Below are 17,600 nucleotides of genomic sequence, written 5' to 3' on the forward strand. Positions count from 1 at the left end.
CAGTGGTTGCAGACTGATAGGGACCAACCTCACATGAAAAGCCCTTGAGGTTAAGAAAGAGTTAATGCTAAGGACAGAGAAAACTGAGATTTCAGAACTTCAAGTGAAATTGAGATGTTCTTAGAGGGACTTTTCCAATTCATGCCGACTGTACTATTTATTTCCTTTCCCATCACTGCTGATTATAAGGATGTGCATGTATAAAAGGAAGTTTCTTTGTCTCTAATCAGACCGGCTCTATTCCACGAATCCACAATCCGCTGTTCGTGACATTACAAAATGAATCAGGCAGGAGGCTCAAGCCAGATCACAAAGTGACAGCTTCTGTTTAAACAGATACCTTGGAAATTAGTGATGATAGAGGACAGTGTTACACCGTATATGCATTTAACTCTTAGTGCTGTCTTATTCTCTCAAAGGAGTTGCAACGGAATCACTCACTGGGAAGACTTTTGTATAAAAAAATAATAATTGGAGTGCTGATCTCTTCTACCCTAGAGAAATACAGGCCTCTTTTGAGTAGGATAGCCAGCTACAGGTATTGAACACCCCCTGGAATTAAGGAAAGTTTTTTCTCAAAACATCATCTTTGTATTGTAGTGTATGGTCACATCGCTTATGGTCTACCTTAAGAATTTGGTGTGTATTAGTATATTGCTTCTGTCAGTCTTATTTCTGTGCTACAGAACCGATTTTGAGTAGGATATTTCACTTTCAAGAATGTGTTCCCTAACTAGGTTTACATTTCAGATGACAGGAAACTGTCACATTCACATCATAAGACTAGAGATGGATACCCAAGGCCAGCCCTGCATAAAGAACCTTTCTACATCACTCTGCAAGGATTTTTGCCAGAAACTTGATCTATGTGCACAAATATGTACATGCACACACATGCAAACTAACAATTTAGCCATTAGAGAGATATGTATACATATAAATTAACAATTGTGTCTCAAATTCCCAGGTGGTCACTAAACATTGCATTACTTAATCACATAAAAACGGCAGGTTTTCTAATTTTATAAACGCATACAAAATAAATTGCAAAAAAAGTCAGTGCAGATGTTAATCCAGTTTGTGTGGTAATGACCAAACCAGTCCATTTCTCACAAAGCATTACAGCTGTGCAATACTGCAGCCCTGCAGTTCTCTCCTCAGCAACGAGGGTTACCTACCCGCCACTGGAAATTTTTCTGATGGACTCTGCACAGTCATGCTGACAGTGAGTAGGACCTTCCATTAGTGTTGCCCACGGTGACAGCCTTGCTCCCTTTCTGCTTTTCTCTCCAAGGATAGTCAGTAGGGAAGTGTAAAAGGAGCTACAGCTCCTTCTACTGGGTCTTAGCATTCTTCTAGATTACAGATTTGAGATCCAACTAGGGCTCAGAGGAGTAAAACGAAGGCCAGTAGTGTCTCGTAGAGCTCTGTGTCACTTTTTTAAAAAATTCTGCTTTGTAAATGTGCACTAACAGCATAAATTCAGAAGCAATCCTGCATTTAAAGAAGTTAGCAGGAAGAAGTCTGGGGACAGCCTGTTGGAATGGGGACAGAAGTACTGCTAAACAAACTGATTGTCTGATCCACATATGACATCTTAGATGTAACAGCTTGTAAACATTATCTGTAGAGCTCCAAATAATAACTTTACAGATTTAACCAATCATGCTTTGAAGGCTGCCACTGATCTAGTGGAGCATGACCACATCCCGTTAGAGTGCAGAATAGATTCTCGATGAAAAGTCTTACATATGCTAAGCTGCATATCTAGATAAGGAATACAAAGACATCACGTATGCTACAGACATGCATGCACATGAAGAGATTAATACATGCAACTAAATGCATCATCCCACAGGCCTACAACAAAGGTTTCAAACCCTGTAAGGTAACTTGGTCTGCAACAGTACCGTGTACTTCATTCAAAGAATATCACATTGCTAAATTCCTTCCCAAGAAAGGACTGACTTCTGCATAGGTGAGTGTGGCAGATACCTGTGGCTGCTACATAAATATTCAAGAAAGACATAAGAATCTCCTTTGCAATTTCAACTAAAATAGTAAAAGCAAATGAGAACCGTGTTTTGTTTGCCCACTTTATACATGCACCACTTCAAAATTAACAGCACAATCTAAGTAGTTATTTGTTAGAGTTAATTCACTAGACAAGGTTTCCTAAGAAATTCTATCGTCTTTCCCACAAAATGTGCAGAAAGGGAAATTGAGTTTTTGAGATACTGAAAAAAGCATGGGTAGGAAACCTGCACAGATGTGCAAGTGCTCAAAGGACCGTTCCCATCCTGGCCAGTGGGGATAAACAGAATTATTTTGACTACTATTTTTTTCTTCCTTTTTATCTTCCTTGTAGTGAAGAAAGTTCAAGAGAAAAGCATGTTAGAAGGCTCGGTATCTCCTTGTATTCTGAGCACTGCATGCTGCATTTCTTTGGCCGCAAGCCTTTGCATGTGAATGTCAGGGGTATTTCTAGCCCCTAATATCAAGAAGACATCATATGCTCTGTAAGGGCCACCTAGCACATTATCACTCATATTCGTATACACAGATCCTACAGGGTATCCTGCCTCCTGGTATAGCTAGGAGGAGTTAGCATCTTCTTATTTGTTCAAAACTGCATCGCACTTGCCTGTGATGATATGCAGTCTTTTCTTTCCCTCAGATAACTCCAAGAGCTGAAAAATTACTGTTTAAACAAACTTCCTGTTCTTTTCTTTCCTAGGGTGAAAAGACTGCTTTTAATCAACGACTGCAGCACTATGGAAGAGAGAGAGATGCACACTGTTCTCCCAGACAAAATAGAATAAACCCCCCCACCTTTGGCTCAGGCATATTTCTCAGGACCAGCCAGGGTCATAAGGGCCTCTTAACACTGCACTTTGTGTGATATTTTTTCTTCCATGTAGAAGAGAAATTAGTTCGTAGATTTTTATTTCTTTCTGTATTTATTTATACTTTACATTTGGCTCAATTAACATGAATCTTTTTTGTCTCCTTCAGCTTTTCTCCAAACAGCAGAGAAATCCAAAGCTTTTCTCTTGGCTGTCTCTCCAGGGTCTAATATCTGTAAGTACTTCTAGGCCAGATCCAGCTCCCTGACATTTGTCTGCCTTGAACTGGCAAAGTGCTCATAAGTTTGTTAGCCTACAAAGCGTCAAGAAACTACAATGATTTTTAGACATACTCCATGTGGGAGGTTTTGCAGAAACAGCTTCATACAGCAATAAAACCTACAGCTTGTTCTGGTCAACCTGTGTCAGATGAGGGCAAATAAAATCCTCTGAAGTATAGTAGATATCCAGTTGAGCATGTTTCACTGGGAAGGTTCATGAATAGAGGAACTCCTCTGTATCCAGCTTTTATTGTTGTCATTTGCCATGGAAGTGTTGGTTTGAGCCCAGATTACACAAATCTAAATTAGCAGCCAGAACCAGACTGCTTCCAACTTTATCATACACACTGCAACAGATATTCAAGCAAACATTAAGGCATTGTTTCCACTTGGAGAACTTGACCCTTATCTGATGCTGCAGGAGGGAGGAGCTGAGTTTGCCGGACTGTCTTGTCCAGGCCCCACTTACAACCATGCACAGGTAGGGACGGTAGGGAAAAAGTATGTGATGCCAGTGGTAGGCACTGCAGTGGCAGTTAACCTGTTGCAGGTTCTTACCAGCAGCCTAGGAAATCAGTCCAGTTAGCTGCTAGGTAGCACAGCAGCAGAGCTCCTCTGATGAGCAGGAGGCAAGAAATAAGCCAAGTTTTCCGAACAGTTGAATCCAGGGACAGTGAGGGCAGGACTAATCAAACCATTTAGTTGTTTACCTTGTACTCATCAACTTGGTTTTAGCATTTCACATCTGCACAGAGGTTTATGCAACACTGGCTATACTGAAATCTCTACTTACCAGCAATAAACTAAATCAACTTCTACATCAAAGTATGGTTTCCAACAACTACATATTAAGATGCTCAATGAAAACAAGTATTGTACAGGTAAAGCAATTTTAGCTGAGGTATCATCAGCTTTAGTCTAAACAAATGAAGGAGGAACTGGGGAGTTAGTCTTAAAAAAGATTCCCGTGCCTTTACTGACATTGTAATTCATGTGGATAAAAAGACACCTCCATTTTTAAGCCATCTTACAGAAAGCATAGCTTTCTTCTCTTACCCTCTTTTTCTTAGTCCAGTCAAATCTTGACTCACAGAGAGGGTAGTGTTTATCCTAAATGATCAAAGTTAAGAAGCAATTAATGACTTGAATACCCACAGTTTAAGTTAAATTAAGCAGTGCAAGGACTCTTTTTGAGCCATGATTCTAAAGGAGGAAAATATCTGCGCCCTTTGGATGCCAAATATCTTTTTTTTCCTTCACAACAGTTTCTATCATTTTCAATGACACCATAATGGAATTGAGCAAGCAGCAGAATCCACAGAGGTGTTTAATTCATTCTGAGATCTTACCACCTCAGAAAAAAGATAAGATTTTACAAATTTATTCCCCTCCTTTATTTCAATTACCATGTTAATGCTTGAGACAATTCCTAACCCAAACTTCCAGCCAAAAGTCTGTTGGCAGGTAAGATTGCAGGTCTAAATCAAATCACAAAGATCTTGCAATAAGATTGCATAGCACAATTTCCCCTCTGTAGTAAAATCTGCATTTTCCCCTATTTTCCTACTGTAATTCACTACAGGGTGGCAAAACTTCATTACATCCACATGACAGGATGGTAAGATAGTACACCATTTAAGAAGTTCTAACAATACCAAAATCTAAGTTCAAATCCAAACATTAAAACAACAAAGTGTAGAGTGGGAAGCAAGGAAGATTGCTTACACTAACGAGGTCTTCCCCAGTTAACTCTCTCAGAGTCTTTCAAAATCAGAAACTGAAAGAATGAAAGGGCTCTGCTATAAGCAGTCTGCTAGCCAACAACAAAAAACGCCCTGAGCCTTCAGTTGTGACCCTTTCATGGTTGTCAAATTAAAACACACAAAACAGTGAGCCCCCCTCCCTGTTCTTTTTGGCCACCAGTTCATTCGGATTACAGAAGACCAGTAGTCTTTGCTTAGCAACAAGACTGCATGTTCACCACTGATCCCATTAATGATAAAGTAGCGAATATTAAGAAATCTAACGATGAGAAGAGATGCCCTCCTTCACTGACTCATCCATACAATTTAGAATCTCTGAAACAGAATAATTCATTCATCTAACAGACTCGCTAGAAACAGAAATGAAGCCATCAATAATACTGCTTTCCAGCCCACATCCCTGACACTGAAACCCAGGCATACAACAGTAATTTCATGCAAGGAGAAGGACTGCTAAGTGTACAAAAATATATGTATCTCTACTGAGCCATGAAACTTTTGCATTCGCTTACATTTTAGACTCATTCTAGGATTTTCTAGAGTTACAGTTAGTACACATCACTGTCCTGACTGCCACGGGACACACAGAGCACTAGTGAAGTCTGCTGGCCTGTCAGCCCCTGAGCACCTCCACCTCCCAGGGAATCACATGGCTCATTCAGGTAACTGCAGAAAAGGGTATAATTACTTACAGCAGGATGTCCAGCACAGTAGGTGTAGCTAGCGTGAGACTGGTAGTGCAAGCTTGCTCTTGGAAAGGTGTATGTATTCCAAGCAGGTTGGCTGCTATTCCACTGGGAGCTAAAGCCCGGGCTCATGGTCACTCTCGATTTACTGTTTTGGTACGTTCTCACTGTGGAGCTGGACTATCAAAAAAGAAAGAAATGCAACGTAAAAATAGCTTTTAGGGTAGAATACAAACAATGCAGCTATATATCATCATTATGCATATACATACTGCCACAAGGTTTGTAACAAACTCGAATGTTTCCTGTAAGGAACTAGAAAAAGGAAAAAATTTGATTCCTTCAGAGATACCAGTGAAACAGCTATGCTGCTGTAGTGCCCAAAAGAAAGACTGATGACTGTTAGAATTCAGGCAGGGCTGTAAATCAAATGGGCAATGGATAGAGTGATTGAGATAAGGGGATGTTCAGAAAATGTATAGGGGACGCAATCCTGAAAGATTAATAGTTGAAATTCCCATAATTATTTATCATAATGAACTAAATATTGACATTTTTTGAGCTCTGATCATCTACGTCCATTTTACACTAAATGGCAGTTCGGGGGCAATGTTTAGGTATATTTCTTGAAGTCCTGAAATCCCATCTAGTGGCTAGGTAAGGCCAAGCCATCACAAAGCTATCCCTACATTTCAAATATGTAATGTTCTAAACAGCCTATACAACTTCACAACATTTTTTAATTACTTAAAATGCAGAACAAAAAAACGCCACAAAATATTAGATTTTTTTCAAGTTAATTCAAACGTTTCATCTGAAAGCAACCCACACTATGTGTGTGTAATTCACTTCCATTCTTTCTGGCTTGCTCTCATTTAACTTTATTTTAGGTGCAGTTTTCTACTTCCAGTCCTCGTTCTATACGAAAAGATTCCTAACATATGCTTCCACTGAGAGAAGTGGCTTATTAGGGCAGGAGGAAAAAAAATCCATTTTCAAGAAAAGTAAAAGATGCATTAGAAGGGGGTGCTTTTTTAGCAGATACTTAGATCGGTCTTCAAAGACATGCAAATATATTTTTCCCTTCATATTCTGTTCTGCATTTGGGTTCTGCCTGCTTTCTTTTTATTAGAAAAGGTGTTCTCAAAACCCCATGCAAATTTCAACCAGTTAATTGTAATTATTACAAACTCAAAACTGTTGTTCTTAAAGCATTAAATTCACGGTGACCTTAGTAATAGAGTGAAAGCTCGAGAAACATGAACACAAAGAATATTTCTAAGAAGAAATGCTTATAAATGTCCCTGATAGCAAATTGATGCCATCAATTTCAAAAGCTATATTCAAGAGTGATGCTTCATTTAATTTTACCCTCCTTTCAAAGACAACTTTACACACGATATATGTAGCATTAACCAAATATCAATATGGGCCACCATCAAACAAGGTGCTTCACACGGTCCGAGACTATCCTTACCCTGACGTGCTTACAAGATAAATGAGAAGGTCAGGGAAAGGATGAAAGAGCAGAGAGTCTGATGCCGAAGCAGTGAAAACAGGTTCACAAACGTGACTCTCAGTTTCATTTCAATGCTTCAGCTCGGCTTCACTGGAAGCGGATTAGCAAAACGGAAGGAAAAGGGGATGGAGAGAAGGCATACAAAAAGGTTTCAAGGACACATTCCAGCTATAAAAATATATATCCTGTATAACCTTTCCAATTTTTAATACTTTATTTAGATGAGCTGGTTGCAGAAACTAGAGGCCTCGCTGGCATCGCCCGAACACGCCCTCTTCGTTGCATTTAATTTTCAAAAGTTTTAAGCACACAAAGTTTGCCTCGGTTATCAATTGCTGTATAAACTTTAAGTTCAAGAAAAGGCCAAACGACTTCCTGCATGTGTTTATTTCCTGCGCCGCCGATTAGGAAGCCTGAAAAGAGCAGTTTCCGCTCACCAGTTCTCAATATCTCGACAGATTCGCCTCCCGCCCCCACCCCTAAGCGAAGGGTTCCTGCGGCGTGATTTCTAAAGATTTAACTTACGACTAGCTGAACACAAAGCCTATGAATGAACACTAAAACCCACACTAAACTCTCATTAGTCACCGTGTGTGACAAGTGGTTACTTTGTTCTTACAAAAGGCTTTAGGGGGGAAAAAAAAAAATCTGCCCCTACAGTTAAAGGGGCTTATTTGAAATAAATCTTTTTGTATGAATTTAAATCGTGGCAAATCAAAGGAAAGAGGCTATGGCTACGGCTAGGAAAAAAAAATGGAGGGTTTTAATGTTTTCTTTTTTCTTTTCTTTTTTTTTTTTTCTTCTCCTTTTACTCTCTTTCCCCAAGGAGCAGAAACTGCATTTTCTCTCCTTTGACGTATTACTTATCTTTCAGATCGCTCCTCAAAGGCAAATCTCTCTTTCTGGGCCCTGGTAGACTTGCTTCTACATAAGAGATGAAGGCTAGGTTTTGTTTCGGACAGATCAAGTGGGTTTTTAGCCATAACGTACTTCTCCGTGTACATTTCTCCCCTTTATAAACATCAGGTATTCAAGTGTGGCTGCTTATTAACTCCTCTTGAGGAGTTCATCCCCAGCTGAATATTCTGTGAATATTGAGCTGCTGTATCCTAACAATAGCTTCTCTCCTTGCTATTATTTCTGACGGGCCTGCATTGTATGGACCAGTGGAAAAATGTCTGCGGCTGATGGGATGTGAAGACGCATTGTCAGCTGTGATAATTGTTAACTGATTATTTTCACTATGGCAGCGAACTCCACCACGGTGAGGGGAGACGTGCTGTTAGCACTATAGAGGCGCACATCACCTGTTCCTCGAGCCAAAACAAGGCTGTGTTTTTTAAACAGCCTGCCTGGGATGCTGAGCAACCTTCTGCCTGTTGACTGAGTTTTGTTCTGCGCTTGTGAGCTGCACAAAACACCTTCCCGAAACACCTGGAGGCACAGTTCAGCCCTGCCACTAAATCCAGGCACTGAGATGAGCCCCTCTGCTTCTTTCTGCTCCTCCACTCAGCTCCTACCTCACAGGCACGGCATGTTAGGAATGAAGTGGCATTCAAATCACCAAGGATGCACTGGGTGTCTGTGCTGGTTCTGGCATACATATCCTGCTCCCTCTTGGGGCGGCTGGGCGGCTGTGGGAGGAAGGTTCCTAAGAGGAGACCACTCTGCTCTGAACAGCTTTGTAGGGGGACTACTATTTCTGACCCAAGAAAAGCTTTTCCTTTTTGCCAGCTTACCTCCAGAGAACAAACCAAAATGAAAGTCAATACTCAAAAACACCCCCAAGATAATTGGTTTTGAAATCTTGAAGCTATCCACATTGTCATCCAGAGGAGACACCATCTGCACCACCAGCCACCAAGTCCCAGGACAGCCTGGTCGGGGAGCTAAGACACAAGATTAGGAACCCCAAAAGTCAAGATGTTGAGTTCGTGTGTCCTCTGAAAAACACAACACTGCACATCTCTGCAGCTTTCCCAGCCCAGCACAGAGGCACCTGTGGGAATGACAGTAGACCAACTGGAAGACTTGGGAGGGAAAAATGGTACAACTAGGACAAGTGTCCCTGTGATCTTCCCATCTTTATCCTGACACATGAGCTTTCCCACCTTTTCTGCCCCTGTTTTGTTGAGGAAGGGAAAGTGAAAGAGCAGATGGGTGGGGGTCTGGCAGCCAGCAAAGGTCAACCCACCACAGACTGGCAGGTCTTGTGGCCCATAAGCTTTTATTCAGGATTTGAAAGTGCATCTGTTTCCCTCTGTTTCAGTTGATTCCTCTCTCCCCATAACCCTGTCTTATTTCTATCTCGTAGGTTCTCAATGGAGTGGCCACTGCTGCCACTCCTGGGACAACCCAATCAACTTTTCTCAAAAAACTTCTGCAGAAAATTATCAGATACAAAAGAACTGTTGCCTTCCTTGCTATCTTCTGCCAGAAACAACAAATATTACAAAGCTAGGGATGAATTTTCTTTGCCTTGAATAAGTCACTCCAGTACCTTTCTACCCTAAAAGGTCTGATGCAATCTAAAATTGAGATCAGTAAAATTTAAATGTCTAAGGATATTTTAAAATATTACCATTTTTTTCTGTGCCTTAATTTCTCTGGTTTATAAATTTGGATAATCTCACTTTAAAACTTCTAGGCTAACCTTTTCCTCATGTTTGTAAATGTTTTGAACTTCCTTGGACATAAGCATGAACAAAGTGCAAAGTATTATTAGTAGTATTACTATTTCTTGAGTTCAACTGCTTTCAGTTCTTAGCTCTTTTAATAGCTGATGTGTGAATTCTAACAGTGGAAAAAATAGAACGTAGTATTTATGGAGCACTTTTAATCTTCAAAGCACTGTGAAAATGTTAAATGGTGGCAAAAATTTTTGTCTGGTGCAGCATTTCCAACTTTTAAAGCAGTTTATAGTAGATGTAAGAGCTAGCAGACAGTTGTTCCTATTTGTATGCGGATGAAGCACACCCTTTGACTAGGACATTAAGCAACATAAATAGTTCTGATGTAGCCGTAGTCTTCGTGTCATCACACTCATGTTCTCTGCTCTTTTACAAAGCAGCATCATCCTACAGTAAGCTAACAGGAAAAATATGTGCTAATTCTGAAATTCTACATCATGTCAAATGCAGGACTGACTACATCTATCAGACACCCTTCTGCCAGTGATTCCAAGTGCTGTGATTATTATTGGCTTTGGCACTCCAAAAGATGAGAGAGGCTCAAATATTCTGCTCTTGTTATTCCCCTACTTGCCTTTAAAAAAAAAAAAAAAAAAAGAGACAAGTGGGATTAAAGAGGTGTAAATAACATCTGAATTCAGCCTCCCACTACCTCATCTTTAAAAAAAAACTTTGCAGAGCTATGATGTCATCTTCTTAGCCCACATAATTTGAGCTGTCTCCAGTCCCTTGATTTTGATTACAGAATGGTTCTGTCTTCAGCTGCATCTTTTGGGGGATTTTTGTGAAAGGAATGGTGTTTGAAAGGGTGTCCACCCTCTTCCCCCTATCCCTTCAAGGGTTTGATGTCCGTTAGTTGGATGTCAAAATGATTACAGGAGTTGGGAAAGGCCAATTAGAGAAACTACCACTTGGGAGATACTGCTTGCAGGAGCTCTATATGCCTGTATTTGGATCAGACCATGATGCAAAGCACAGCCCTAAGCTCTCAAGAGTTTGGATGCTTTACAAAATAATACAGTTCCCATAGAAATCAAAGTTTTCCTATAACCTGGGAAAGTCAGAAATGAAAATAGCTGCCCTGGAACATTATTGCCTGAGCTAAAATAATGCATTTGTTTTCTTGCTCAGAGAAAACATGAAGCTGACAAACAAACTCTGAAGTTAGTTCATCCCAAAATCCACATGAGAGATCTTAACAATTTTGGTAATTGTGAAAATGAAGAATGAGGGCATTTTTTTCTCTTTGGGTTGTTATGAAAACTAAACATGGAAGATTCTGTAGAATTTTTTTTTTAATAGCAGGAAGCAGGAATTTTCTGCTGCTACTTTTTCCAACATAATATTTCACTACAGCTTACAAATCTCTTACAGTCTAGAACCAGATTCCATCTGTTCCAGTAAGAACTGAGCACTCAATATTTGGCCACTGCAGGTTTTGAGTTTATCAAGTTTGTCTCATAACCTTTATGAAAAAAAAACTTCAGAGACATGACCAAACTTGAGAAACATTGTTTTTCCAGACATGGGATTGAAACTCAATACGCTGTACCTGGAAAAAAAACAGGATCAACTGAGAGAAATAGCATTCCTCTGAAACCGCAGAGAAATTATGAGGCTGTATTTCATATCTCAGCATACATGTTAAGGCTATAGCTCATCCAGCGGATCCAGGAGCGCTGAGCCCACATCACGCCAAAACCCAGGGTGTGCAGCCCATCTGCCTCCTCCCCGTAGGTGGGAGAGGAATGCTCTCTGTGGACTAGCTCTGTTCAGCAGGCTCCCCACAAACAGGGTGAAGGCGACTCAGGCTGGCAGAACACAACCAGCATAGCTGAATTACTTCGAGCTGAGGCCCAGTAAGAATACTAAAATGAGAAAATTTCCAGGATAGGTCCCAAATTATCTAAATAACCCTCAAAGAATGTATTCTAGAAAGAGTCTGCCATTCATTGTTATTTTCCCCCAGGGTTATGCCTTGAAAACAAAATATATATGGTTTTCACACTTTTCTGGTTAGAATTGCTGTCATTTCCAGTGACTCAACACTGTAATTCATGTTGTACTTTTAACTGTTACTTGAATCCTAAGAGCATTTTATTTTTTCCTGGGCAAAGTATGAAACATTGCTCTTGTAGTTACAGAGAGCGAGCAGGGGAGCTGAAAATATAAAGGCCTTCACGGTTTGAGGAAGAGGCCATGAAGAGCCTTGTTTTCTGCAACCTTGTCATCCATGTCAATGCCAAGGGGCAAAGAATTATTAACAAGTGACAAGCAAGTGACAATTCCGATTCAGGTCTTAAAAGTCTCTTGGTGACCTGCATGGACAACGTGGTTCTAACCAAAAATTGCTCTTACTTGACAGTTCTCCAGGCAAGGAACCACTGGGTTTCAGTCAACTTCTGCACACATGCACCTCCCCAAATCATTACCACCCTTAGTATCTCAATAGTCAAGCTCTGTGCAAAGATGAAGTAAAAGCCACAATAAATGCTTCTGTGCTTCAAACCAATTTCTCCAGAATAAGAAAAGGAATTTTGCATGCAGGAGGGAAACTTGCATCATTTTTCTTACCCCTGTTGTACCCAGCCATACGGAACGGGGACACTCATGCTCCTGGACTTCTCATTTGTCTTCCATAGAAGGAAGAGTGAAAGGAGACTTTCCAAACAATATTTTTTGTTTGTTTGTCTTTGTTAGGTTATTTGTGAAAATAAACTGGGGTTAAAGTGTACATGGTTAGATGGGATCCTTATTACTCTAGTTTAAACCTTTAATTTAGGTTTGAACACAGTAAATATGTTGACTCCAAGCCCCCTCATCCTCTGCCTCCTTTATTTTGAAAGGGTGTGTCAAAGTTTCTTCTGTTCAGAATATTATTTGGGCAATCTGTTGTGAGAAATTTAAGTCATAACAGCCCCAGAAGGACATTGAATATGACCTTGTAATGGTAGGTCATTAAGTAATTATTTTCTGAAAATAAAACATACTGGCATCTGTTAAATTTACTCCAGCCTTTTTTATAACACCAAGGTTACAATTTCAAGTAGCGAAGTATTACGTTAACCCAAGATGAACGTGATCTAAATGTTCCCAGTAAATTCTGGCAAGATAGCACCAGTTAAGACCCTGCCACAGATGACCTGCATGTGCTACACAGTTATGATTTCTAAAGAAGTCACCCATATAAAATAATTCCTCAGTCCCATACTGCTATGAATGTGCATACAGCTCATCTGTACGGAGCAACTGGAAAAAAGGATGTTCTGCCACCATGATCTGGCAAGCACACACTTCACAGAACTTGAAGGGAAGGATTTGTGCCAGATGAGAAAGTCTCACAACACTTAAGGAAAGATGCTGATTACGTAATGTTCAGGCCAGGCCAGAGGTAACCTCCCCAGGCAGCAAGCACAGGTAGCTGAGTTAGCAGGTGCTATTTCCACACCACCTGACATCACTCCCCCATAAGAGGGGCTGGTCAGGGAGGGGTGCTCCTGGGTGCCTCTAGGGCAGTCTGAGTGTGGCCATGGCATCGGGTTGGTCCTCACACTGTGTGGTACTCTGTGTTATCATCAGGTCAGCGTGTGGTGCTCAGACACTGTTTGAGGCTGAACCACCACAGTCCTTTTTGGTGCTCAAGGTCGGGCGCAAACCCATGACCATTAGATTAACAGTCCTATGCCCTACCACTACCCCAACCTTCCTGACCTTAGAGGACACAAAGGGTGGCTGCAAAAATTGGAAAAAAAATTTAACGGGATAAGTGGATTTCCTAGGCTCCCATTCACAGTTACCAGGGGCTCTTGCAGTACTTTTGCTGTAAGCCAACAAACCACTTTTCCCTACGTCTTATTTTTTATGTGGAGCTACACACTGGCTGGCTCAAACACAAGTTCAGAAGCTTTACTGATTAATGACTGATTTTAGCATTTAGCTGTCTGCTAAATTGGGACTTTTTACAGACAGCTAACATCTTCTGTGAAACTCATTATTTTTGATAGTTTGGGGAGAAAAATAATTATTTCATTAACACTTGAATTCCTTCCTCTTTTACAGTACCCAAAGGTATGTTTCACTATGTTCCGCAGTATCTTAATGTTTTTTCTGATGTATCTGTTCACTACATGTATATTGAATTACTCCCTGAACAATAAATCAACCACTGTCTTGGATACAAAATGATTTTCCTCACACTAGATCTGCAATATACGACTTTTTTTTAGGCTATCCCAAGCGTAACAGCTGGCTGACAATTTAAGCAAGTCTGCAACATTAACCAGTGAGTGCAATCCAGACTCTCATGCCAGGGAAGAGGGATGATTATGAACAACCAAAAAATGTCCGTCACGTATCTGTAGTTCTACCAAGTGAGGAAAAAATCTGATTTCTTTCCTTAGCTGCAGCACACAGAGCGTTGAGTCCAGCATCACATACATACTACAAGCCTCCACGTCCACAAAACGCTTAGTCTACTGAACGCCAACGGTTATGAAATGCATTTGGCCACTGGGAAGAATCCTTTAAATCCTGCAGAGCTACCCAATGTACTACTCAGCAGCTGACTCCTGTGGATGGGCCCGCGCGCTTTTGTAAACCTCGCCGTGGGATTAGGACATTTATCAAAGCTGTGATTTCTTCCCCGCAACGTTATATCTATTGTATACCAGGAGTTCTGCAGGTGCATGATTTATCCATCCTGTCATTAGCTACAATACCCTGCAAACAGTTTTTATTTTCTGCTGGAGAAACAAATACTCCTCTCATAAATTGTTTTACTGCTGATTGGGGAGCAGGCTCCTGCTCCCTTGACAATAAACCAGCTTGCTTTCTCTGGTCATGGAGTTATAATTTCCGGCATAACCTTCTGAAGCTCAACATCACTTTCTTATGGAATTAAGTAACACAGGGAAAATTACAGCTTGCTGCTTTTCCATATCACGCCTGAACTCTCACTATATGTTAAGCGCCAACATGTTTGATCACTTGAAGTACATTGCAGACAACACAGACCCTGAAGATCCAACCGAAGGAACACAGGAGGAGGAAGGAAACGTCAGATAAATCTAACAGACAAAATTCTCTTTCAAAATGAAAAGAAAAACGCAGTATGAATTTTGTTCCTGGGATCAAGATTTGCCAAATGTTTCGGTTCAACTGAGAATATTCTATGAACATTTTAAAAAGCAAGGAAGCAAACTGGATATCCAGGAAATCCAGAAATGAAAAGCCATTTCTTACCCAGTGAAATCATACTCAGACAGGCCTTTCACTCAAATTAAATATTCATAGAACCACATATATTGTATATGACACATTTGAATGTGAAAAGGCTAATATCCTCTGGCTTTTACAGTACTCAACTAATCCATTAGAAATGTAATAGTCAGTCTAACCATTTCGTGACTTCAGTAGGAGGTATGAAAAATAGAAGAGAAAGCAGAATGAAGTACAAAGAGAAGATGAAAATAAGAAGTAAGACGTATCCAAGACCAGCTCTCAGGGTACTCAAAATCAATTTCAACTGCCACAGATATCTGTTGAGTATCAAATACAGAACAGAGGAACATGCACACAGGGCTACAGAGTTGCCTAGAAAAGCTGTTTTTTTTTTTTTTTTCCCCCTTAAGCTTTGAGCACTCGTGCTGGAGAAGAGAGAGACCATTAATTTATTAAAAGGGATGAGTGAATCGTAACTCGGAAGTTGACTATAAGCTATTTGAATTCAGTGTAGCAAAGACTGGTTTTCCAGGATACATCAATACAAGGGTACAGATTTCATTAAAAAAATAACTAAATCTCAATGAAAAATGACATTAAAATTCCCAATACAAAAGATAGCAGAAATATCTAAGTGTGTTAAGGCACAAGAGCTTTGGGGATTTTGTTTTGTTTTTATTCCCCTGGGAATGAAAGGCTATTAACATCCAAATAATTCTGCAGATTATTGACAATCCTGTAGTCTAAACTAGGGGGAAGGAGACACTGGTATCAATGAACATAAATACTATTAAGTCAATTAATAACTTAGTGAATATCTTACATGAAGGAATAAAGCAGAATGAGGTAACACACGCTGAAGGTTTGCCTGTGCAAAGCTTTTCTGGCCTTGGTTAACACAGCATTTAAAATAACGGGACAACTCATGACCTTAAAGTAAACCATGAGTATAAGCAAACGGATCCCTGACAAAGCTTTGTAGAAACTACTCTTAAAAGTTAAACATGGTTCTCTCCTGTGTATTTGTCTACCACACATAAAACATTACCATGTGGCCAGATCATAAAAGAAAACTTCCCTCTAGATAATGTCAATCAAATGTTTCTAAACATAAAAAAACCACTTTTACTTTCAAGTAGCAATGTGAATGCAAATAAACCACCCTCCCCTCATGGAACCTTTCTCTAAAAGTATAAACCACTCCTTTTATTATTAGCTAATGAGCAAGAGTCTTATGGGCTGGCTTGCATTTTGACTGTACTACAGATGCTTCAGACTGGCATTTTACACACTACAAATTGGCGAACCAGCCAAATTAACAAGAGCAGCAGCAACAAAACTCTGGTAACTTACATTTTAGTAAGGTTACTGCAGTAAGGAAAACTCACACTGGTCTGAAAATAGCTTCACCACTCATGAAATTTCACCGCTGAGAAAAGATAACCCCAACACATTGCAAGTTGAGGGTCTCAAAGTGGAAAGCAGAGATCTTTTGAGTCCTGTTGGAGGGTGCTCTTCTTACAAGAGAACTCATCGACCCTTGAGAGAGGAAATCCAGCTGAGGCTCCTCGGAGCCTGGCATGTGGAGCTGCACTTCTTCACTTAGGAAATACTGACAGCTAGGGGAATAACTTGGTGCAGCTCAGCCTGAGGGATTTTTCTGCCCCAGTGCCGAATGGTATGAAGAAGATTCAGATACTTCCTACTGAAGTTCAGCATCATAAACTTGACAGGCAAAAGGAGGGGAGAAAAACAAAGGAAAGCTCTCATTTTCTCCCTGCCATACCCAGAGCCCTTCGTCCTGTCCCCAAATGTTTGTTAAAATGTTAAAAACTAGTTTTAAAAATGTAAGAACAGCTGTCATGTCCAGGCCGCAAGAACCAGATGAGAGATAAGGAACAGAGACTGAGGACAAGAGAGAAGATGACCAGAAACCACAGCAGGAGGCTCCGAGGATAAACAGATGCTACCCTGTCTCATCTGTTTTCTGTTTTGTGTTTCTGAGCCCACTGCTCAACCGACCAGACATGGAATGAATGCAGATGGAGATTTCTGTCACGTTGTTCCCAGTTGGTTTAAAACCTCCGCTTCCCAAGTCAAATCTTTTCTAGAGTTGATGACTGCATTTCCAAAGCCTGAGGAGGGATAGAATTTCTTACCACTCTGTAAGGACACTGGTCTAAAAGGCTAGGGGATTAACAGCAAATTAAGCTAATACGGTTACCACAGAAATTCCTCTAAAAGGTACTATTTTGAATTTCATATTTCGATATCAGTAGATAGTCTCTGCAGCTCTGTGATTAGAATATACATTTCAGGAAAATTTGCCATATAGCACATTCAGTTGTACATTGTACTTTCCTGACATCTTCCAGCAGAAACAGGAAAAAACAGTTATATTAACAAGATTTGCAAAGAAACATACAACATTAGTTGGCCTCTTATCTACCCCAACACTTCAGAATGACTTGTGGAACTATTTTTGAAGATTGATAAAAGATATTTTTAGATAAATTATTTATTCAGTTTAAAATATTTTTTAAACTCCAAGAGTCACCTATATGTAACTTCATTATTACTTTTTGTATCTAGTGA

At 40.2% G+C, this 17,600-nt stretch overlaps 1 protein-coding gene across 1 annotated transcript in view; it reads right to left on the bottom strand.

The window, feature by feature from the left end:
* Positions 1-5,375: 5,375 nt before the first annotated feature.
* Positions 5,376-17,600, bottom strand: part of LOC311205849 (uncharacterized protein) — a 220,432-nt gene continuing 208,207 nt past the window's right edge. The window contains exon 3 of the mRNA XM_084280361.1: positions 5,376-5,756. Within this exon, the coding sequence (XP_084136487.1) occupies positions 5,439-5,756 (318 nt within the window). The 3' untranslated portion in view covers positions 5,376-5,438. The remainder of the gene's footprint in view (positions 5,757-17,600) is intronic.

This window comes from Gallinula chloropus (genome assembly GCF_964237585.1).
Source record: "Gallinula chloropus genome assembly, chromosome: 2".
NCBI classification, from domain to species: domain Eukaryota; kingdom Metazoa; phylum Chordata; class Aves; order Gruiformes; family Rallidae; genus Gallinula; species Gallinula chloropus.